The sequence below is a fragment of the Stomoxys calcitrans genome, chromosome 2 (genome assembly GCF_963082655.1).
Source record: "Stomoxys calcitrans chromosome 2, idStoCalc2.1, whole genome shotgun sequence".
NCBI classification, from domain to species: Eukaryota; Metazoa; Arthropoda; class Insecta; order Diptera; family Muscidae; genus Stomoxys; species Stomoxys calcitrans.
The window spans coordinates 214,793,961-214,820,565 of NC_081553.1; the positions used below are offsets into that span (position 1 = coordinate 214,793,961).

Consider the following 26,605-nt stretch of genomic DNA (forward strand, 5'->3'; position numbering starts at 1 on the left):
AAAATTTTGTCCAACGTCTATGCCAATATGTCAAGTGTTCCAATCATAACTTAAAAAAATCACTATTAATTAATTTTTTTTAATGTCCATATCTAATATTGGTTTTTTTTGTCTTGTCACATGCTACTTACACAATTGGTTTGATATTCTTGATTGGCTTTTAAAAAAGAAGTTGTTTCGAATTGTCATTACAAGCCCTGCGGCTACCTGACTTGGCTGGCGTCTGGAGTTTAAAACACAATAACAACCACACTAATAATAAGCCAAGAACAATCTTTATAACCAATTTATAATTGTCTCTTATCTTAAACAATATACATATACAACACATATAATGAAAGGCTACAAATCATTGTTGAAAACTAGTTTGAATTTGATAACCATTTCCTTTGGCCAACCTCAACCTATGCTTAATACCTTTATGGACTACCTTAGAGAGAACATAATAAATAAATCATAATATAACAATTATAATTTTGCGTCACTTTACGTCCCTGCCAACTGAAAACCTCCCCTTGGGCCCCTGGCTAGCAAAAAGCCACTCTAGAGCAAATCATGTCTGTGCTGCGTTTGGTTGTTTTCTTTAGCTGTTCTTAAATAAACATTGAATTGACTTTGGTGTTTTCCTTTCATTTGGGCTTAGTTTTTTGCTCGAGTGTATGCTAAACAAATGGTGTCTGTGTGTCGATGGCATTTTGAATGTCGATTGTCTACTTAATGGCTCCAATAACTGACATTGTTGTTATTATTATTTTAATATGTAAAGTGTCTAAGTGCGATTTTTTTTTCTTCTCTTCTACTTCTCTGTAGCCTGCAATGTTTCGTTTGAAGTCGCTACGAATAGATTTTTATGCAATTTGTGTCTGAGAGCACCCAAGACTGTTGAAAATTAGAAAAAAAAATCAAAACAGAGTTTTTTTTTGTTCACTTCAAAGATTCATAAAACTCATTTAAATAAATAAATAGCATAACAAAGGGGGATGGGGGAGGTTGGGGGTGAAACAAAGATTTGGGCAGACGCTAAATAATTTTAAATTGGCTATTAAAAAAATGGAAGGATTAATTTTGTATATTTTTTTTTTTTTTTTGAGGAAAACAAAAAATAAAGAGGCTTAAGCACTTGAGCAAGCAATTGAATATATAAAAATAGAAAAAAATTAAGTTTTTCAAACATAGTTGAGTGAAAAATAAAGAACAATCAACAAAATCAAAAAAAAAAAATAATTTGTTGAGTTTTTTTGTTTTTGATAAATATTTTATTTTAATTTATTTTATTTTATTTTATTTTATTTTATTTTATTTTATTTTATTTTATTTTATTTTATTTTATTTTATTTTATTTTATTTTATTTTATTTTATTTTATTTTATTTTATTTTATTTTATTTTATTTTATTTCATTTTATTTTATTTTATTTTATTTTATTTTATTTTATTTTGTTTTATTTTGTTTAGTTTTATTTTATTTTATTTTATTTTATTTAATGTTTTTTTATTTTATTTTATTTAATTTTTTTATTTTGTTTAATTTTATTTTATTTTATTTTATTTTATTTTATTTTATTTTATTTTATTTTATTTTATTTTATTTTATTTTACTTTATTTTATCTTATTTTATTTTATTTTATTTTATTTTATTTTATTTTATTTTATTTTATTTTATTTTATTTCATTTTATTTTATTTTATTTTATTTTATTTTATTTTGTTTTATTTTATTTTATTTTATTTTATTTTATTTTATTTTATTTTATTTTATTTTATTTTATTTTATTTTATTTTATTTTATTTTATTTTATTTTATTTTATTTTATTTTATTTTATTTAATTTTATTTTATTTTATTTTATTTTATTTTATTTTATTTTATTTTATTTTGTTTTATTTTATTTTATTTTATTTTATTTTATTTTATTTTATTGTGTTTTAGATACCACCACCTTTCTTTTCTCTTAACACCTAATAATATATTATGCTCTCCCCTCCCCATTCACATACCCCTCTTTAAGAGTCTGCATATTTACATACAATATGTAACTTTACCTTTCCTTGCAGAGGCTGTTAGTTGTTTTTGTTGTTTATTTTTATCTGCTCTCTGACCACTTAACACTGGCACGCCAAGTCAATCATTCACTCAGCGGGTCATAAAATACTAAATTGGCAGTTATAGGATATCCCTCGAAAACTCGACTGACTGGTTGGGTCATTTGAGATGTTATGGTTGTTTTGGTGAGAATGACAAAAAATTACAACAACAATTTAATGTGAAAAGAAAACCTATTTTAGGTGTTTTTGGCATAATGTCAAAACATTAAGCAAACAAGAGAAGAAATCAAGGAAGATTTTTTTTTGAGAAATATATATAATTAAAATTCCCCAACTAATCTTTGACAAATAGTTAAGAATTAAATTTTCATCAAGTATTAAAGGAATAACAAATAATTGGCAATTATTAACCAAATTTTGTCAAGATAAATTTTGCAAAGGGGTATTAAAGGCATTTTTTTTGTCAAGGTAATAAAACTTCTCATTAAGGACAGAGAAGTTTTATTACCCTTCCCCAAGAGATGGGATGGGATGGGATGTGATGGGATGGGATGGATGGGATGGATGGGATGGAATGGAATGGAATGGAATGGAATGGAATGGAATGGAATGGAATGAAATGAAATGAATAGAAATGGAATGAAATGAAAGGACTGAGAAGTTTTATTACCCTTCCCCAAGAGATGGGGTGGGATGTATGGGATGGAATGGAATGAAATGAGACGAAATGAAACGAAATGGAATGGGATGGGATGGGATAGGATGGGATAGGATGGGATGGAATGAAATGGAATTGAATGGAATTGAATTGAATGGAGTAGAATAAAATGAAATGAAATAAAATGAAATGAAATAAAATGAAATGAAATAAAATAAAAACAAAATAAAAATAAAATAAAATAAAATAAAATAAAATAAAATAAAATAAAATAAAATGAAATAAAATAAAATAAAATAAAATAAAATAAAATAAAATAAAATAAAATAAAATAAAATAAAATAAAATAAAATAAAATAAAATAAAATAAAATAAAATAAAATTAAATGGAATGAAATGAAATGAAATGAAATGAAATGAAATGAAATGAAATGAGATGAAATGAAATGATATGAATTGGAATGAAATGAAATAAAAAGAAATGAATGAAATGAATAAAATGAATAAAATGAATGAAATGAATAAAATGAATAAAATGAATGAAATGAATGATGAAATGAGATGAAATGAAATGATATGAATTGGAATGAAATGAAATAAAAAGAAATGGAATGAAATGAAATTAAGTGAAATGAAATGGAATGGAATGAAATTGAATGAAATGGAATGAATTGAAATGAAATGAAATGGAATGAAATGAAATTGGAATGAAATGGAATGAAATGGACTGAAATGGAACGAAATGGAATGAAATGAAATGGAATAAAATGGAATGGGATGGGAGGTGATGTGATATATAATTGGCCGGCTCCTCATTATAAGTCGATAGGACCATGTCTGGTCTGTCTATTTGCCTTTCTGCCTCCCTAACGCTCCGTGGGACAGTCTTTCTGTTTGTATGTCTACCTGTCTGTCTATCTGTCTGTTTGACAGTCTGTCTGTTTGACCGTATGTTTATCTGTCTGTCCATTTGTCTGTCTGTCTATTCGTCTGTCTCTCTTAACACGCTTTTACTTGCTTTTATTTATTTTAAATTCTTTTTTTTTCCAAATTCTGGTTAGTGAATAAGAAACTTCAATTATTTATTTGCCATAAAACTGTCACTATCTAGTTTTGAAAAGCCAAACCACATGCATTTAATTGCCAAACATATGATTTGCTCTGCCTTGCTCTGCAATAATGCCATGACTTAAAGTATAAATAATATATTAAAATTTAATCTATGATTTTATGATTATTGGCTTAAAGAAAAAAACACTCTCATCAACTTACGGAAATCTCCAGCAAGAAACTTCTAAGCCATATGAGGAATTTAGAAAAAGAAAAAAAAACCCCAAATTATCATCAACCTATAATCATGATGCTAGACTCTAAAGCTATGCCACATTTTATTTTTGCTGATTTTGCCTTATTTTACCCTGACAAGAGATGGATATATGAATGAATTGAACATTCGAACGAACGTAGCAAATGATGCTAGAGAACAGAGCATAGAGCAAATCGACCAGGTTATTATTAAAAGACACACTATAAAAGACAATTTTTATGGCTTTTTAGAGGTGTAGAATAGAGACAAGTTCAATATGCACAGATAACAACTTTGGAGATGGGGGCAGAAGTGATGCCAAAGGTGTTGGTGGTCATAGAGAGCCAGAGCCAGAGGCATAGAGGAACGAACAGCTCTGGCCAATGGAAACTTGTTTGGTTGACGGTTATTGAACTACAATACATAATGGGTATGACAGGCATTGGGCTATTATTTGTGACGTTCGAAGGAGGGGAAGGGAATTTCCTCTGAGACAAAAAGTAGAATATGGGCAAAAAAAGATTCTTCTGAGAGCAGGATATGTTAGATCCTTATATTAATTTCTTTGTTGCTTTTTCTGTCCTTCTGTTCTCAGTTGACATATCTATATTTCCGTTTATATTATTTCACTCCGTTTTCTAACTGTCCGTTTCTAACTTATGAAAAATTTCAACGGTAGTTATCCCCTAACGATGGCCACATTTGGGAGGTACTTTACCATTTGGAATGGCAGGCATGTAAAAACATCTCCTCAAAAGAGGTACCGCACTTGGGCACGCCGTTTGAACTTGGCTATAAAAAGGAGACCTCTTATCATTCAGCTTAAACTTGAATCGGACAGCATTCATTGATGTGTGAGAAGTTTTTTCCTGTTCCCTAATGGAAGGTTCAAGGGCAACTTTGCATTTGGTCTTTCAGTCTGTCTCTCTGACACCCTATGAATTGTAGCCCAACATTAAGTCGACTTTTTACCAACTTTTGTTATTCATACATTTTTTTTTACTTTTTGCTTTCTTGATTTTCATTCCTATGCCACCCATTCCTCTCTTCCGGTAAATTCACTCTGTCTAGAGTGTCTTAAATTTCGTGATGTTTCTGCATCAACATTTACGTTTTTAAAGGAGTGTCAATTGCCTTTACAACACCAAACACCAACTATGGGCTCCAAAGAACAACCAACGACAATGCCTCCAAATCACCTATGAAATGAACCATCCACAGACTCCGACTTTGGTGTGAAGACTTTTGAGATTTTTGTCTTGGCTAAAATCTACAAAAACAAAAATCAGGTTTAAATGTTTTTTTTTTTCGTTTTGTTCTTTTTGTATTGTTTTAGTATTTTGGGGGGTCCACAAAAAACCCAAAAACTCAACATCTATACCCAGTAAAAAAAAACACACACACACACACTCACACAAAACAATGAATGAATGAATTTCGGAAACAAAACCTCAGCAGAAAAAAAAGACAACCAAAGTGAACAAAACTCAATTCATGTTTGATTACTATTTAAGGTTGTTCTTCATTGAGATTTTTGGTTTTTTTTTATTCATAATTTCTTTGGTTCGATCGACTCGCACGTTTAGAGTTTCATTTGTTTTATGACGATATTTTATGAATGAATTTTAGTTTTAGTGGTTTGGCTGGCTGGCTGGTTGGCTGGCAAGCTGCTCGCTTGCCTGTCTGACTGTCACAGCTGCTTATGTGTCATATTATTATCGATTCTGTCGATTTTAGTTTAAAAATTTACGTTTTTCTTAAAGACCAAACTATGGAAAACAAAAAAAAAGCACAAAAAATTGAATGGATTCTTGGGTGTGCTGCGCGTGTAAATAAAAGTTGTTCTTAGAGCGTTGTGGCTGGTGCCTTTTTTTTGTTGTTAAAATACATTAACAATGATTTACATAAATTAATTATTTATAGACTTGCCATGATGTGGATGTAAATTTTCGGATGTTGTTAGAACAGCTAGCAAACGGTTGGTTTATGTCTCTTGGGATCTTGCAAAAAAAAGCAAGAAAATTGTAACACAGAAAGTCCAAAAACATGTTTATTTTTATAATGAGAAAAGTTTTTTTTATGTCTAACACAACAGACAAGAAAAAAAATTTAGTTTAGAATAAAAATTTTCTTGTTTGTGGTATTTTAAATAAAAAGAAATTTTATTAAAGCAAGTGAAAAGGCGTATTTATGCAAACCACCTTTCGTCATAATCCGGTGAAAAATGCATAACTCATGCACCCATAGCAGATATATTGAAATATACTCCGATTTTGGCACCGGACCAAATTCGGCACAAACATTGAGTGGTCTATCATTGTTCAATTTTCCAAAACAAAATATTGGCCTATTTGGTGGCCATATCCAAATATAGATCGATCTGAACCATATACGACACGGATGTTGAAAATCCTAACATAAGTCACTGTGTCAAATTTCAGCGAAATCGAATCATAAATGCGACTTTCATGGGGCCACGACTTCAAATCGAGAGATCGGTCTATATGGCAGCTATATCTAAATCTAAACCGCTCTGAGCCAATTTGAAGAAGAATGTCGAAGGGCCTAACACAACTCACTGTCCCAAATTTCAGCAAAATCGGACAATAAATGCGCCTTTTATAGGCTCAAAACCTTAAATCGAGAGATCGGTCTATATGGCAGCTATATCCAAATCTGGACCGATCTGAACCAAATTGAAAAAGTTTATTGAAGACCCTAACACAACTCACTGTCCCAAATTTCAGTTAAATCGGATAAAAAATGTGGCTTTTATGGGCCTAAGACCCTAAATCGGCGGATCGATCTATATGGCAGCTATATCCAAATCTATACTGATATATACCATATTCAAGGAGGATGTTGAGGGGCCTAACTTAATCCACTGTCCCAAATATCGGCGACATCGGACAATAAATGCGCTTTTAATGGGCCCAAAACCTTAAATCAAAAGATCGCTCTATATGTCAGCTATATCCAAATCTGTACCGATCTGGGCCAAATTGAAGAAAAATGTCGAAATGCCTAACACAACTCCTTGTCTCAAATTTTAGCAAAATTGGATAATAAATGTGGCTTTTACGGACCCAAAACCTTAAATCGGGAGATCGGTCTATATGTCAGCTATATCCAAATCTGGACCGATCTGAACCAAATTGACGAAGGATGTCGAGTGGCCTAACACAACTCTTTGTCCCAAATTTCAGCAAAACCGGATAATAAATGTGGCTTTTATAGGGCTAAGACCCTAAATTGGCGGATCGGTCTAAATGGGGGCCATATCAAGATATAGTCCGACAAAGCCCATCTTGGAACATTACCTGGTTATGGACAAAAAAAAGCGTCTCTGCAAAGTTTCGGCTCAATATCTCTTTTTTTAAAGACTGTAGCGTGATTTCAACAGACAGACGGACACGGACAGACGTCGTGCAATATTTCAGCCAAATCGGATAGGAATTGCGGCCTCTAGAAGCTCAAGTCAGGACCCCAGATCGGTTTATATGCCAGCAGTATAAAAATGTGGACCAATTTGAACCATACTTAGCGCAGTTGTTGAAAGTGAGACCAAAACACCACGTGTAAAATTTCCGTCAAATCATACGAGAATTGCGCCCTGTAGAGGTCCACCTATCTGAACCATACTCAAAGTAAATCTTGAAAGGCATCACTGAAGTTCACATACTAAATTTTAGCCAAATTGATCAACATGCTATAATTATGGGTGCTCTCAGTGAAATCTGTGAATAAGTGAGTGCAAATTTTGCCTCTCATAGTTCATTTAAGGGCTCTCATATCAATGAGTCCCTCCTGGTTCAAGTTTTAAGTGTAAGAATAAAAGACCTCTTTTTTATTGCCGAATCCAAACGGTGTGACGAGAAGTTTCACAAATATCACAAGGAGATAATCAATGATGAAAACTTTCCATTCAGCATCCTAGGGGGACATGCAAACCTCTGCGCTAGGGTGGTCTCCCGTGGATCGGTGTTATTGGGTTGCCCAAAAAGTAATTGCGGATTTTTCATCGTTGACAAATTTTTTCAATTTTTTCTTTTTCACCAGTCCAAGACTTTTTATGTGATAATGGACGGTTGATTTTGGTATATTTAACTTCTCTCCTATCTTACGCTCAGTTACATGACGATCCAATTCGATTAATGCTTTGATTTGGTCATCATCAACTTCATTTGGCCGACCTGAACGTGGCTCATCTTTAAGTGAAAAATCTCCAGAACGGAATTTGCGAAACCAATTTTGACACTGTCTTCCTTTTAAGGCTTTAACATCATACACATCTCGTAACTTTTAAGCAACCTGCTCCGCGTTTTTTCCCTTACGGAAATAATAAAGTAAAATATGACAAAAATGCTCCTTTGTGGGCTCCATATTAAAATTGACGCCAAACAAACAAATGTAAACAAAATTTCGCTCACTTTTTTTCTAAAGCAAGCTAAAACTAACAGCTGATAACTGACAGAAGAAAGAATGCAATTACAGAGTCACAAGCCGTTGAAAAAATTTGTCAACGCCGACTATATGAAAAATCCGCAATTACTTTTTGGGCAACCCAATATATCTACTTGTGTTGTATATGGGCTTTATATCTACTTTTGAAACTTTCAGGGCCCCGCTTGTGGGTGTTAGGGCACGTAGGTATCTACGATAACAAATTTCACTTGGAATTTTATGGGCTTCAATTCAATCTGAATTTCAGTCTATTAAGACAAAAATTGAGGTTTCTTGCTACAGTTTAACATCTCAAGGTGTTCCAACACAATGAAGAACTTGGTCTACCCCATACTGCAATGGTACATGACTCTCACAAAACATTCCATTACTGCAAGCATATTTCACCTACCGTATTTAATTAAATTTATTATTATTACAAAAAAAAAAAAAAACCAAAATGCAAAAAACCTCAAAATTTTTATGATTTTAAATAAATTTTCTCTATGATAATGATTTCGTTTGATGACTACAAAATGTGGCGCCAATTTTTTGCCAAGAGACAACAAGCAATACCACCCAAAATATGTTCCCATCCAGTGGTCAGTATGAACCAACCACAAGATGTAGCAGTGGCACATCTCATCACTGCGTGTGTCTTCAATTTTCAATTAAAAATGTTCACATGGATGGTTGACCAACAGGCAGACAGTCATTGATGTTTCCAAAAAAAAAAAACAAACAAAAATGAAATAATTTTGTTATGTTACGTTTTCAATTCTCACCGTATGGGAAAATGTGGGTCAGTAGTAAAAAATTCTTGCCAAAGATGATGAAAATGTGCATGAAGGCAAAAGGGGGTTTATAAGTGATGAAAGGAGAGAGGGGCTTATTAGTGATGTGATGAGGGGGGGAGTTTATCTGTGGTTCCTCTATGCTGGACTGTCAATTTCAATTCAATATTAATTTGGCTTTTCAAATGCTATGGGAAGTTCGATTTTTAGTTCCACTTAAATGATCCAACTTTGTCTGTCTGTCTGTGTGTCTGTCGGTCTCTTCTGTTTGTTTAACTTTCTACCGTTTGTCATTTAATCATTTTACAATAAAAATTCAATTGTTTTTTTGTTATTCCTTCGTTTTTTTTTTGTCATCTTGTCATTGATGGTTTTGTTGTTGTTATTGTTTTTCTCCTTCAACAGCAACAACATTTAATCGATTTTAATTTAATTGTTTATGTTCGCCTCAATGACAGCTGTCACATTTTGTTTGTGTATTTATGTATGCATGTTTGTTTGTCCACTACTCATGAAGAGTAGACCGAGAGACGAGTAGACCATTGCTTTCAGTTGTTCGAGTCAGTCTACTTTGTATGTCAAGTCTTGCTATGCGTAGCGTAACGTAACGTTAAGACGCCACTCACCACACTCACTCACCACACACACCAACAAACAAGATGTGGGTGACTATTTAAGCTTTTGTTCTTCTCATTGATATGGTTATCCCATAGCTTTAATGGAGAGGTAAATATGATTGTTTTTGGCTGTTTGTTTTTGTTGTTGTATTTCATTTAATTGTTTTCATTTTGTGGTATATTCATGGCCTAGTCATGATGTTAAGCAACTAATTGAAGAAAAAAAACTTAGAAATTGTTGATTAATTGTTTAAAACACTATTTTTTTTTTGTGGGTAATAAAAATTAAGCCAACAAGACATGGAGACTTTTTAGCAAGGCCTAAATGAAATCGAGCTTATAAATGTGAAAAAAAACATAAAAAATAAATTAAATGGCCTTAACATACATAGAAATACTGCCAAATAAGGTAGAGCTTTATTGAGTATAGAAAATTAAAAAATAAAATGGAAATCTTTCAACAAATTTAAACTTATATCCAAAAATTTCAAACAGTTTTTGCAAAAAAAATTATTTTTTTTTTTTAATTTAAGAACATTATTTTTAAAAAATTTTTAAAAATATGTATTTCTTAAAAAAAAATGGTAAAAAGTATTTTTTTTTAAATTGTTAAAAAATATTTTTAAAAGATTTAAAAAAAATTTTTTTAATAATTTTTTTTTTTTAATTTTCTGAAAAGGTTAAAAAATTTTTTTAAAAAAAATCAATAAAAATCTTTGTTAATTAAACTGTTTTACACAACCCAAAGTTTTTACTCAAAAAATAAACAAAAAGAAATTAAGCCACAAGACATAGAGGCCACCGTAGCGCAGAGGTTAGCATGTCCGCCTATGACGTAGAACGCCTGGGTTCGAATCCTGGCGAGACCATCAAAAAAATTTTTCAGCGGCAGTTTTCCCCTCCTAATGCTGCGTAATCCTTAGGGGAATGTTCATTGGCAAAATTTTCAATGTGCAATACCAGATTAAAAACCGATTTGGACCGCACTTAGCACAGTTGCTAATAGTCGTAAAAGAACGCCTTGCGCAAATTTTCAGCCAAATTAAACAAAAATTGCGACTTTTAAGGGCTCAAGAAGTCAAATCGGTAGATCGGATTATATCGGAGCTATATCAGGTTATAGACCAATTTAAACCCTACTAGACTCCGTTGTTGGAAGTCATAACGGAAGACTACACGCAAAATTTCCGCTAAATCGGACAAAAAATTTGGCTACCAGGGGCTCAAGAAGTCAAATCGGGAGATCGGTTTACTTGAGAGCTATATCTAAAACTGAACCGATATGACCCATTTTCTCTCCCCAACGACCTACATCGATATTTATCTAGCTTTACGCGTTCGAAGTCTATAGTGATCTCGACAGACGGACGGACCGACATGGCTAGATCGATTCAGAACGACTAGACGATCAAGAATATAATTTAGGGGGTTTTAGACGAATATTTCGAGGTGTTACAAACGGAATGACTAGGTTAATAGACCCCCAACCTATGGTGGTGGGTATAAAAACTAGTTCAACTTTTTTTCAATTTTTTTATTGTACCCACCGCCAAAGGGTACTGGCATATTCATTTTGTCATTCCGTTTGCAACACATCGCAATATCTGTTTCCGACCCCATTAAGTGCATATATTCTTGATCGTCGTAAAAATCTAAGACGATCTACAGTCGGACGGACATGGGTCTGTCTGTCTTTTGAAATCACGCTACAGTCTTTAAAAAAAGAGATATTGAGCTGAAATTTTGCACAGAATCTTTTTTTGTCCATAAGCAGGTTAAGTTTGAAGATGGGCTATATCGGACTATATCTTGATATAGCCCCCATATAGACCGATCCGCCGATTTTGGGTCTTAGGCCCATACAAGCCACATTTCTTATCCGATTTTGCTGAAATTTGAAACAGTGGGTGGTGCTAAGCCTTTCGACATCCTTTGTCAATTTGGTCCAGATCGGTTCAGATTTAGATATAGCTGCCATATAGACCGATCCGCCGTTTTGGGGTCTTAGGCCCATAAAAGCCACATTTATTATCTGACTTTGCCGAAATTTGCGACAGTGAGTTGTGCTAGGCCCTTCGACAAACTTCTTCAATTTGGCTCAGATCGGTTCAGATTTGGATATAGCTGCCATACAGACAGATCCTCCGATTTGGGGTCTTAGGCCAATAAAAGCCACATTTATTGTCCGATTTTAACACAATTTGGGACAGAGAGTTGTCTTAGGTCCTTCGACATCTTTCTTTAATTTGGCCCTGATCGGATCAGATTTGGATATAGCTGTCATATAGACCGATATCTTGATTTAAAGTTTTGGGACCACAAAAGGCGCATTTATTGTCCGATGTTGCCAAAATTTGGGATAGAGAGTTAAGTTAAGCCCCTCCACATATTTCTGCAATTTGGTCTAGATCGATCAAGATTAGCATATAGCTGCCATATAGACCGATCTCTCGATTTAAAGTCTTGGCCCCATAAAAGGCGCATTTATAATCCGATTTCGCTAAAATTTGACACAGTGGCTTATATTCGGCTTTTCGACATGCGTGTCATATATGCTTCAGATCGGTCTATATTCGGATATAGCCACCAAAAAAACCAACATTTTGTTTTACAAAATCGAACAATGACTTGTACTTATTAGACCACTCAATGTCCATGCCGAATGTGGTCCAAGTCGGACCATATTTCGATATAAATGCTATGGGGCATAAATTATGAATTTTTCGCCGAATTGTTTTCACTGGTTGTTTTCATATATACCCGAGGTTATGGGTATCCAAAGTTCGGTCCGGCCGTCTTTTTACTTGTTTTTGAAAATGGTTTTACTTGTCACTGTCGAGCTTTGCTCGTTTATAGTTTTAATATTAAATTATTTTTAATTTTTTCACATTTTTTTTTTAATTTATTTTCCTAATTTTTTTATAGTTTAAAAATGTTTTGAAATTTTATAAATTTTTATACCCTACACCGCTACTGTGATACAGGGTATTATAACTTCGTGCATTTGTTTGTAACACCCGTAGGAAGTGAGATAGACCCATTGAGTATACCGATCAACTCAGAATCACTTTCGGATTCGATTTAGCTATGTCGGTCTGTCTGTCCGTCTTTTCTTTTAAAATTTTCAATATTTTAATTTTATTTAATTCCCTACTCCAAGTTTAATTTTATTTTATATTTCAAATCAATGTCTCTTAAAGCCGGCTCTAAACTTCCAGTTCCCATCTCATAGCGGAACCAACCTTCCACCTCCCTCTATATGAAATGGTTGACAAAAATAAAAACCAGCATTTTTCAACTTATCCAAAAATGTTGATCATCACAATCTTCAAAATTATGATGATTCCATTCAATGATCATTGAATTAATGAATATGAAGACCACAATGTATATTTCATCATTATGAAGATTATATGCATGAAATTAATATCAACGTCATAACCCTATGATTTGTGATTCAGCTTTAAGTTTCTTTCTGCTTTTTATACAATTTTATCGTGAGAATATGTTAATGATCATCATAATGGTCATAATTATCCATATTTCTTTAAAGTTGATAATTATGGCCAACATTATGAGCAACATAAAGACTTAAAGTTTGTTGTCTTATTTTGGTTGGTTGATCAGTTGACTGACTGGCCAACTAGCTAAAATTTTATAGTTTTGCTGATGCAAAAACACACAAAAAAAAGAAAAAACAAATTGCCAAAATAACAACAATATTTAAGATTTTATTAAAAACAACTTTGTCTCAGTTTGTGGCGTCATTGTTGATTTGGTGTTTTTTTTTGAATTTTTTATGCAAAATTGCCTTTAAAATTGTTTGTATACCTAAAGACGGAAGCTGGGATATTGAATTTTTTTTACAATTGGTTACCTATTTTTTGTTATTGCTGTTTTTTTTTATTATAGAAAAAATTGTTGTTATCTTTTTTTTGTATTTTTTTTATTTTTTCCCCAAATTTGTCTTGTTTCTGATTTGCATTTGAAGTGCCCACATTATGAAAGTCTTTAGACGCGCCAAAAATCACTACCGTTTAATTGCAGTCCAACTTGTCTGAGCTCTCTATCAGGGGACAACTTATTTTAATGATCAAATAAATATGTATGCATGCCACTTTTTTCACTTTTTTTTTCTCTGTTGGTCTTTACAAATATCTTGAAGTCGGATGAGAACCCTTCACTCAAGTGTTAAAAGTGAAATTTCATGTCTCGCACGATAAATGTGCGCCAAGAAAGGCCGCCGGCTAAAAAAAAAAAAAACAAGAAGAAAACATAACAACAAACGAAACACTTAACCAAGGCATTAAATGAAATGGAAAATTAATTGAAATTAGTTTGGCTAAAAATAAATAACAAAAACAACAATAAACACGATTAAGTTGGCCAATTTATGAAAATATTTAGGGAGAAAATTGATTAAAAAAAATTTATTAAAAAAATATGGCAACTCCATAAAAAGAATACGATTATTTCGCAACTTTGGTTAAAAAAGACTTAATTGTTCACAGCTTAAAAAAAAATACTACAACTGTTCCACTGTTCGATATCGCAAAACGCAAAAAAAGTGCTTTACGCATATTTCCAAACCTTAAGCATTGAAATTACTGATGAAAAAAAAAATTAAAGTGTGCATTTGAACTTTATGCGGCAAGGTTAACAAAAATTAAGCAAAAAAATAATCAATCTGTTTGCGTTTTCAATAACCAAAAAGGGCCAGTATGAATTTATAAAAAATATGGCAACATCTTAAAAAATCCAAAAATATTTGAAATAACAAATTATATGCTAATATTTATTTTTTTCTTGTGGAAAGTCGTTGCTTTTTAAAATTCTGGCAACACTGTTTAAGAAGAAGTTGGAATTTCTTGAGGAAAAATAAAAAAAAAATATTTTAGAAAGGTATGGCAACACCTTCAAGAAAATTTTAAAAATCTTTTTAAAATAGTTTTTAACAAAAAAGTTTAATTTAAAATTTTTTAGTTATTTTTGTGGAAGAAAATATTTTTTTTGTAAATATGGCAACACTATTTTAGAAAAGGTGGCTACAATTTGCCATCTACTTGTTTGTAAACAGTATAACTAACGATTAGCAAATTTCTTGAAATTAAATTGTAAATACTTGCTAAGATAGACAAAAAAAAAACAAAAAAGTATGGCAACACCTTCAGAAAACATTTTTTATATAAATTTTGTTTTAAAATTTTTTAGTATTTTTGTGAAAGAATTTTTTTAAGGAAAATATGGCAACACTCTTTTGGATAAAGCTGTTACAATTCGCCATCTTAAAAAAATATGGCAACACCTTTAAAAAAAATTAAAAATCTTTTTCAAATGTTTTTTAATAAAAACTAAGTTTTAAAATTTTTTAGTTTGTTTTTGTGACAGAAACAATTTTTTTTAGGAAAATGTGGCAACACTGTTTTAGAGAAAGTTGTTTGTAAACCACATAACTAACGATAAGTAATACCCTTGATTTAAAATTCTTAATACTTGTTACAATGGACCTAAACAAAAAACCAAAAATATGGCAACATTGTCAATTTTTGTATAGTTTATTTCTAAAATTTTTGCATTTAAATACAATTTTTCTAACTTTTTCATTGTTTCTATTTCTTCCTTTCAGGTGGCGTAGCCCCTGGAACCCCATCAGCGGCCATGATCATGGAAGGGCTTGAAACCCTAGTGGCGCCATCGCATCACACATTCCTACTCACCGAATCAGCTGCTGCGGCGCACTTCAATGTTCTAAGCTTTGACACATGCCTCTTTAAAACATCCGCCCAGTCCAGCCCCTCGACGTCGGGCGCCACATATCTCACCACACCCTCGAGTTTTGGTGGTGGCCCTTTGGGCACCCAAACTCTGCTCCATTATAATCTCTCCACATCGACGTCATCATCGTTATCACCCACCTCGTTGGCCGATAGTACAGCCGCAGCTGCCACTGCAGCAGCATCCGCCGCATCATCGACATCATCCCCATCAGCATCGGCGGCCATTAACACCACCAATTCGCGTCATCATAATCGTTTGGCCGCCATAACTGTCTCACCCGAAACTCAACAGCAAGGATCACCTTTGCATCATCAACATCATCATCATCATCATCATAATCACAATAGTCCTTCGATTGCCAGTGCTGCTGTTACCATATCAACGCATACGGGTAGTGGACGTAATTCGGCATCGCATTTGAGTCTACTGAATACCACACAACATAGTCCAGTGGCGTGCGCCAGTGTGGCCTCGGGTGCCGATAGTGTGGATATTAAGCAATCACATTTGGAAGCACAGCCGGGTGATTTGAATACCCCAGTGACTACGTCGAGTGATATACCATCGTTTTTTGGGCCATCCACAGTGGTGGAACCACCACCAATAACAGGTGAGTTTTCGGGAGAAAAAATATTATTTTTAGAATATAAAACAAATAAAAAAATACCAGGTTTAATTACAGATATTTATAATTTTTTTGCATAAATATATATTTTTGTTGAATTTTTTTAGCATTATTTTTTTATTACTTTTTTATATATATTTTTTTATTTTATTTTATTTTATTTTATTTTATTTTATTTTATTTTATTTTATTTTATTTTATTTTATTTTATTTTATTTTATTTTATTTTATTTTATTTTGTTATATTTTATTTTATTTTATTTTTTTTTATTCTTTTATTTTTTTTTTTCATTTTTCTGTCTTCATTATTATAACACATGAGCAAAAAGCAAAAAATTGATTAAATGACCCGAACAAAATCTTATGAAAAATTAAAACTAAATTAAAACAAAGAAGCAAACATGCAAACTCTACAATTAATTAATCATTTATTAAACATTTCCGTTCAGTGTCAATGTTTCTTTTGAGAAAACTCAAAACATGGGCAACTTAAACGCTTTGAACCGGACTGGCATGACAGTCACCATAAGCTTAAGCTGCTTTATAGAGTGACGACTGGCTGGGCGGACTGACTTGCTTCTATTTATCATACAAATTGTTCATAAATTTTTTAGTTTTTTACATTTTTTTTTTCGTTTTATTAGAACGACAACAGCATCAATATAATAAAGCCAGAAAAAAAAAATTATAAATCTTGATAATTAAATAATCTTTAGCAGAAGACGGTTATTATGAGAACGATAGCTGCTGGCTGTATGCTGTTGTTGCATTGCCAGAGTAATTTTTTCTAATTGAATTAATGGACATTTGAACATGATCATAGAGTTATTATGTAGGGGGAATCGGTGCATGTTTAAAAGTGATTTTGTTTTAGTTATAAAAAATGCATTTAGTCATGCCGCAGATATTATTGTTATTAATTATTATTTTTGAGATCTTAATTATTGGGTTGCCCAAAAAGTAATTGCGGATTTTTCATACAGTCGTCGTTGAAAAATTTTTTCACAGCTTGGGACTCTGTAATTGCATTCTTTCTTCTGTCAGTTATCAGCTGTTACTTTTAGCTTGCTTTAGAAAAAAAGTGTAAAAAAAGTATATTTGATTAAAATTCATTCAAAGCTTTATTAAAAATGCATTTACTTTCTTTTAAAAAATCAGCAATTACTTTTTGGGCAACCCAATATTTTTGTGTAGAGTATTTTTATCAATCATATATTCCTTTATTTGTTTTTGGACAATGACATAACAACTATTTCAATTTGTTGCATTTTTTGCATTCAATTTGATAATATTGTGCTATTACTAGTTGTTTAAACCAATTATTTCGAAATTTTGGTTTTATACTGGGTATTTAACAAGAAAATAACCCAGAAAATAAAAAAAATAATAACTTTTAATGGGGGTCATATATCAAGTGATTTGAATTTTTTTTATGAATTTCCTTAATTAAAATTTTTAAAAAAATTTACTTTATGGTAGAAGAATATCTTAAAAACAGTTGTGCTCTAGCATAAATTGTTATATCAAAAAAAAAAAATAAAATAAAAATAAATAAATAAAAAAAAAAATAATAATAATACTTTTTTAAATAATATATATAATGTAGATAGGGACAGTAGGAATCCTCAGCTTGAATTATGTCTATTATAAAACCAAATGTCCCCTATTTCAATGTAGATCAGCGTTTGCTAAATGATTTTTCTATTTTTTTGTCGTAATACATGAATTTTAGGTATAGTAGGTTGGGACAGTAGGAATTGTCACATACCAATTCTTCTTCGATTCAGACCATATTAGACACTAATGTTAAAAGTCATGAGAGAAGCTGTTGTACAACATTTCTGCCAAATCGGATGAGAATTGCGGCCTCTAGAGGGTCAAGAAGTCAAGATCCCAGATCGGTTTATATTTCGGTTAAATCGGATAGGAATTGCGCCCTCTAGAGGCTCAAGAAGTCAAGACCCAAGTTCAGTTTATATGGCAAAAATGCAAATTTTTCCCATGAACATTCCACTAAGGAACAGGGGCAAACTTCTCACACATCAATGAGTGCTGTCCGATTCAAGTTTAAGCTCAATGATAAGGGGGCCTCCTTTTTACAGCCGAGTCCGAATGGCGTGCCGCAGTGCGACACCTCTGTGGAGAGAAGTTTTACATGGCATAATACCTCACAAATGTTGCCAGCATTAGGAGGGGAAAACCACAGCTGAAAATTTTTCTGATGCTCTCGCCAGGATTCGAACCCAGGCGTTCAGCGTCATAGGTGGACATGCTAACCTCTGCGCTACGGTTTATATGGCAGCTATATCAAAACATGGACCGATTTAAACCATACTTAGCGTAGTTGTTGGAAGGGATGCCAAAACACTACGTGCAAAATTTCAGTCAAATCGGGTAGGAATTGCGCCCTCTAGAGGCTCAAGAAGTCAAGATCCAAGATCGGTTTATATGGCAGCTATACCATGTTATAGACCAATTTGAACCATACTTAGCACAGTTGTTAGAAGTAATATTGAAACACTATTTGCAAAATTTCAGGCAAATCGGACGAGAATTGCGACCTCTAAAGGCTCAAGAAGTCAAGACCCAAGATCGGTTTATATGGCAGCTGTACCAACATATGGACCGATTTGGCTCATTTACAATTCCAACCGACCTACTCTAATGAGAAGTATTTGTGCAAAATTTCTAGCGGCTAGCTTTACTCCTTCGAAAGTTAGCGTGCTTTCGAGAGACACACGGACGGACGGACAGACGGACGGAGAGACGGGCGGACGGACGGACAGATGGACGGACAGAAGGACGGACGGACAGAGGGACGAACGGACGGACAGAAGGACGGACGGACGGACAGACGGACGGACGGACAGACGGACGGACAGACGGACGGAGGGACAGACGGACGGACAGACGGACGGACACACGGACAGACGGACGGAGGGACAGACAGACAGACGGACGGACAGACGGACAGACAGACTGACGGACGGACGGACAGACGGACAGACGTACAGAAGGACGGACGGACAGAAGGACGGACGGACAGGCATGGCTATATCGACTTAAAATGTCATGAGGATCGAGAATATATATATACTTTATGGGGTCTCATACGCATTTTTCGAGGTGTTACAAACAGAATGACGAAATTAGTATACCCCCCATCCTATGGTGGAGGGTATAAAGATAGTGATGACAATTAAAGCCCTTAAATAAGGAAAAAACAAAAAAATTTAAAAAGTTATAAGAAATTTGTTTCCTTTTCGCTATTGAAACTAATGTCTAAGTTAATTTCATTTCAGTTTCTATGTTTTTGTACCATTTTTTTTTTGAAAAGGTAGTAGGGGACAGTAGGAATCGTGTGCATCACATCACTTTAAATTTTTTTTAAATGTGCCTGTTTGAATAAAAAAAATTATTTTTTAGATGTATTCGCATATTTCTTCACATTATAAGTGAATTTTAGGCATAGTAGATGGGGACAGTAGGAATTGTTTTTTTTCCCAGAAATATAATAAATTCCTTAAAAATGCTTTGTTCTTGAAATGAAAAAAAACCTACAACTAAAGCCCATAAACAATAATTGTAAATAGTTAGTAATATAAGAAAATAATTGAAATCTTTGATTCTAAGTTGAGTTTACATATCCCATGAACAGTAGGAATTTTTTTCCCAGAAAAAAAAAATAAATTCCTTAAAAATGCCTTGTTCTTGAAATTAAAAAAAAAAAAAACTATAACTAAAACCCATAAACGATAATTGTAAATAAATAATTCTATAAGAAAATAATTTAAATCTTTGATTTAAGTTCCAATGAACTTATATTCAATTTTTACAAATAGTAGTTGAATACCGTAGGAATACAGACTCAACAAACCTTCAAAAATACCTGGCCTTAAACCTGCAACTAAATTCATTTAAAGACCTCACTATAGTGCCAATATCTGCACCCTCTTTTCAACCTAACCTAAGACCTTAACATTCTCCCTATAACTCTTGCAGTCCCAGTAAACTTAAAAATAAATAAAATCTTAAAATGAGTTTTGTTTTTGCTTCTTCAAAAAAGTGATTCAGATTTTCCTTTGTTTGTATTTTTTTTTTTTATATATTTCATCATATATCCATCACCTAGCTCATTTATTGCTTTTTTTACATGTCTTGGGACATTTCTATATATTTTTTTTTTCCTTAAAAAAAATTATGAAATATTTTGGTCATTTAAGTTGATGACTTTTTTCAGTTCCCATGACTATGGCTAGCTCTTCTCTAGCTCATTGAGATTTAATTGCCTTCATTCACCTGAATTCTCAAACGTGGGCCAAATATAATCCTTTTTACGACTACAGGTTATAAAAATTTGATTTAAATTGAATTTATATGCACGTATATACTATTGTATTTGCGCCTGCTTGCATTTATTTCAAACTGCAAACTCTTAAAAAATTTATGATTTTTAAAATTCCTCTGGTGTGTCGTTATAAATTTTGCACTAATTGCTTGAAAATCTTTGGATACGCTAGACAACACAAATATGTGAGATTCAAATATCATTTGAAACACCTCGTAAACACAAAACTACAAAGAAATACATCCGCCCACAATTTTTCCTTTCCTCAAGAAAATCCCACCAAAAATATTTTGCTAAAGTAGCTTTCTGAGATTATTTTTGCTTAGAATTCATAAAAATATCAACGAAAATATTTATGCTATGTTGACACAGAAGAAGATGAAAGATTTTTTTCTAAAACCCTTAAAAAATGTGAGCTTAAAAATTTTTCAATATAAGGGATTTCATGCAAAACACTGGGATTGATATGAAGGAGGAAGTTGAAAACTAGCCAATAATGATTTTAGAATATTAAGTTTTTTGTTTCAACTGAAGTTCTTATGACATTGCGTTTTGGTTTATTGCATTTGCCTTACTCATATGACATTGATAAATCTGCTTTTAATCGCAAAATTTGGCAGCAAAAGCTCATTTATTAGAAATGACACAAAATCACCATAAATACCCCAAATGACAAACAATTCGCAGAGACAAAGACATAAAAAAAGACATTCAAATATAAAAATATTGGCAACAATTGCAAAAATAAATAAAAAAAAAATCCTCTCTTCCTAACCGCCAAGAGATTCCCAGAGGCAACCCATAAAATCTACCCCTTACCCTTAAAGCCAATTTCTTCCCTTCACATATAAAAGGCAATATTTCAATAAAATGTCCAAAATCATACATACCAACCTCCAACAACATTTCCAAATTGAAACTCTGGGGAGCACATTGCTTCAACTATTCAAAGATTTCGGCAATTTGCCATCCCTGCCATCTACATTATCAACATGCAATACAAATTATTTTGATTTTTTTTTTTCACCCTTATTGTCTTGTCTCTTCATTCTCTGGAGCATATAAATTTCATCTTCATTTGTTGCTTAAGATTTTTATGGCCTTTTTAAGCATTCATATTGATATTTAAATCATTTGAGCAAATGTTGTTGCAGTCTTATATCCTTTCCCTGTTTAGTCATATACAAAATTTTATGTTAGTATGGGGACTTATTATTGGCCATGGCCAAAAATTAAAGTTGTTTTTTTTTTTTTTTGGAAGGGTAATTAAATGTCATAGTGATTTACGTAGAAACTTTAGTTGTAAGGAGTTAACAGTTATGTTATGCCATTATTTATAATTATTTGGAGAAGGCAATAGAAGAAGTAAAACTTGGATTATTTCATTTGGCACTTGAAAGTTAAGCCCAGCTATGCCAAAGAAAGAAAAACCAAGCGCTCATTTTATTATCAGAGATTTTGGTTAAGATTTTTTGAAGAAGTCGAGGGGGAAATTGGGATTTTTAAAAAATTGTATCACTAAACATGTATTCAAATTGCCCTCTTTAGTTTAAAATTGTAAGTTTCTGGGTAAAATTAACATATTCTTAGACATTTGTTATACATTTGATGTATAGTAGATGGGGACAGTAGGAATCCTTACCTTTAAATGTGGTTCATATATTGTCAAATATTCCATTTTCTTTTAAAACTCTGAGTTTTCTAAGGTATTTTACATCTCATTTCATTTTGGAGCTCTTCTAAAGAATTTTCGAAAAAAAGTAGATAGGGACAGTAGGAATTTCATTACTTATACCATCAAATGTATAATCATTTAACCCTAAAGAGTTTAGTCAGAGTTTGAATCTGAAGTTTCTAGTCAAATCTTACTATTCTCAGATGTTACACAGAAATTGTATGCATAGTAGATGGGGACAGTAGGAATGCTTTAACTAAAAAAAAAATTGCAAATTTTACCCATGAACATTCCACTAAGGAACAGGGGCAAACTTCTCACATATCAATGATAGGCAGTCCGATTCAAGCTTAAGCTCAATGATAAGGGGCCTCCATTTTATAGACGAATCCGAACGGCGACACTTCTTTGGAGAGAACTTTTACATGGCATAGTATATGGCAAATGTTGCCAGCATTAGGAGGCGTACACCACTGCTAAACATTTTTTCTGATGGTCTCGCCAGGATTCGAACCCAGGCGTTCAGCTTCATAAACTTCTTCTATACAATCAAATGTACCCCTCTTTCAATTAAAATAAGCATTTTTAGAGGTGTTTACAAATTCGTAGCTATTTTTATATACATTTAAAATGAAGTAGATGGGGACAGTAGGAATCTCTAATCTGAAAAACAGCAAATATATATTATCCTATGCCCCCTAATTCAATTGAGATTTCTATTTTCTGATGGATTTTACCTATTCTCAGCCATTATACATGCCCATAATAAAAAGTAGTTGGGGACAGTAGGAATCTTCAATTAATTTAATGCTAATTGAAAATGAAATGAACCCTTTTCAATTAAAATATGAAATTTTTACAGATTTTGTCTTGGATTATTCATTATCTGGTTAATTTGAGGTCTCATTTTATCTACCACAATTTTTGTAACCATTTTTGAAGAAGTAGATAGGAACAGTAGGAATTATACACCTTGTATCTCTAACCATATAATCAAATATTTTTCTTCCCACCACCGAAGGATGGGTGTATATTCATTTTGTCATTCCGTTTGCAACACATCGGAATAACCATTTCCGACCCTATAAAGTATATATATTCTTGATCAGCGTAAAAATCAATGACAGACGTGTCCGTCCGTCTGTCCGTCTGTCTGTTAAAATCACGCTTTAGTCTTTAAAAATAGACATATTGAGCTGAAACTTTGCACCGATTCTTTTTTTGTACATAAGCAGGTTAAGTTCGAAGATGGGTTATATCGGACTATATCTTGATATAGCCCCCATATAGACAGATCCTCCGATTTATGGTCTTAGGCCCATAAAAGCCACATTTATTATCCAACTTTGCTGAAATTTGCGACAGTGAGTTGTGTTAGGTTCTTTAACGTCCCTCGTTAATTTGGTCTAGATCGGTTCAGATTTGGATATAGCTGCCATATAGACCGATACTCCGATTTCGGGTCTTTGGCCCATAAAAGCCACATTTATTACCCGATTTTGTGGAAATTTGAAACAGTGAGTTGTGTTAGGCCCTTCGACATCCTTCGTCAATTTGGCCCAGATCGGCTAAGATTTGGATATAGCTGCCATATAGACCGATACTCAGATTTAGGGTCTTTGGCCCATAAAATCCACATTTATTACCCGGTTTTGCTGAAATTTGAAACAGTGAGTTGTATTAGGCCCTTCAACGTCCTTCGTTAATTTGGCCCCAATCTGTCCAGATTTGGATATAGCTGCCATATAGACCGATCTCTCGGTTTTAGGTTTTTTGACCCATAAAAAGCGCATTTGTTGTCCGATATCGCTGAAATTTCAGACAGTGAGTTGTGTTGGCCCCTTCGACTTCCTTCGTCAATTTTGCCAAGATCGGTCCAGATTTGGATATAGCTGCCATATAGACCAATCTCCCGACTTAGGGTCATAGGCCCATCAAAGCCACATTTATTATCCGATTTTGCTGAAATTTGGGATAGTCGTGTCGTGTTAGACCCCTCGACATCCTTCGTCAATTTGACGCAGATCGGTCCAAATTTGGATATAGCTGCCATATAGACCAACCCTCAGATTTAGGGTCTGAGGCCCATAGAAACCACATTTATTATCCGATTTTGCTGAAATTTGGGACAGTGAGTTGTCTTAGGCCTTTCGACATCTTTCTTCAATTTGGCCCTGATCGGTTCAGATTTGGATATAGCTGCCATATAGACCGATCCTCCGATTTAAGGTTTTGGACCCATAAAAAGCGCATTTATTGTCCAATGTCGCCGAAATTTGGGACAGTGAGTTGTGTTAGGCTCTTCGACATTTTTCTGCAACTTGGCCCAAATCCGTCCTCATTTTTAATCCGATTTCACTGAAATTTGACACAGTGACTTATGTTAGGCTTTTCGACATCCATGTTGTATATGATTCGGATCGGTTTATTTTTAGACATAGATACTAAAAAGATCAAAATTTTGTTATACACAATTGAACATTGGCTTGTACTTATTAGTGTTTGGTCCAAATCGGAACATATTTCGATATAACTGCTATGGGACAAAAGGTATGCAATTTTCACCGGATTTTGATGAAAGATGGTTTACATATATACCCGAGGTGGTGTGTATCCAAAGTTCGGCCTGGCCGAACTTAACGCCTTTTTATTCGTTTTTTTTTTTTTTTTGTTTTTTTCTTTTTTCTTCACTCCCTGACTAAGAGGCCCTTCATTGCTATTCTTATCGCCTGGCGTTTACAAATTCTCTCATATTCTCAATGAAGCATTCTAAAGGCGTTATATAATATTTGCCACACAAATTATCACAACCAATGTTTTCATTTCAATTTCATTTAGTTTTTGTTTCAAAATCTTTAGAAAAAATGCTTGCGATAAAAAAAAAAAAAAAAAAAAAAAAAAAAAAAAAAAAAACTGCATTATATTATCTCCTCTAATGAACACATATTAACATTGACATTGAGAGTAGTATGTCAATAAACTTGTAGTCAGTCATATATAAATAAAGTCATCATTATTAGCCTGAACGGACAGTGTGCAGCAAACTTAACTCAACTTAACTGGGGTTGGTCAAGCAGGCAATGCGAAAAAAAACAGAAAAAATTTAAAGCAAAAACACCTAGTATCCGTCATCGGGAAACTACAAGTGGCCGTAAACAATGAATGAAATAAATTCAAACCAAACATTGGGCCAAAACACAAAAAAAAACTAAAGATTGATGTCACCTTACATTAAGAAGAAGAATGAATGAAGTTGATGAGGGTCCCAAGTAAACCTAGGAAGAGGGAGTGAGAGGGGGACTTTATAGTAAATGCATCATTATTTGCATCAGCGCCATTGAAGCAACTCCCAGCGAGCAAAAAACTGCTACAATAATAAATAACAATAACAATTGCTTACAATGCTACTCCAGATCCATGGAGCTGAGGCGGTTTGCTTTAGGTGATGTTTTTTTTATTTACGAGTGGTTCACTTTTTTTCCCCCTCAAGCTCAGCTGAAACGTCTCAACTAACACTTCTGAGATTGACTTTAACCCTTTAAAGGCTAAAGATGGATCATATGGGAGACTGTAGTGTCACTTATAAGGCATTCTAGCTGGGGTAGCAGGGGGTTAAATCGTATCTTCTGCAATAAATTCAAAGAAATCATGAAATCCTATCACAGTTCCTTAGTGAAATGTTCAAGGGCAAATTTTAATTTTTTTTAAATTTTTAAATCTATACCCAACAAGAACATCCACTGTAATACCATCTATACTATAAAAAAAAGCCGCTTTAATTAGTCCTTGTCACAGAAGTAAGGAAAACCTTCTGAAATATACCCCTTAGGGTGCTAAATATCTTTTTCCCAACTATCAGTTATCATAATGTTGCCTCAATGCTTTTTTTTTTGTAGTTTTATGGTCTCTAACTAGTCCCCAAAGGGTTAATTTGGTTTGCTGTTGCCTTTCTTCCTTTTTTTTTTTTTTGTTCTTCAGCTGATGCGATGTTTAACTTGTTCTTGAGGTGCTATCGAACAACAGCAGCAACATTTGTGACACAATTTTCATGGTGCTTCTGTTTTCAAATGATGCCACAGCAATCCCGACAGCTTTTGACGTATGGTGTCGTTTCTTTGATTGTTGTATTCCTGAGAACGTAATTGATCGAAGCCTGAGCTTCAAGCAAACCCTAGCTAAACCCATGGAATAAAAACAAAAAAAGACAAAGTTAAGGAAAACCATGGACCTTCCGTGATGTGATTTCTCGGGAATTATACATGAGGACGAGTTTCATGGTTGCTGGGTTTTTTCTGCGTTCTTACATGGTGATCGCTT

General features: G+C 33.1%; 1 protein-coding gene across 4 annotated transcripts in view; it reads left to right on the plus strand.

Annotated features, from left to right (window-relative positions):
• Nucleotides 1-26,605, plus strand: part of LOC106092941 (dendritic arbor reduction protein 1) — a 359,220-nt gene that overhangs the window by 322,862 nt on the left and 9,753 nt on the right. For all 4 annotated transcript variants that reach the window (XM_059362464.1, XM_059362465.1, XM_059362466.1 and 1 more), the window contains one exon: nucleotides 15,489-16,250. In XM_059362464.1, coding sequence (XP_059218447.1) covers nucleotides 15,489-16,250 — 762 coding nt within the window. The remainder of the gene's footprint in view (nucleotides 1-15,488; nucleotides 16,251-26,605) is intronic.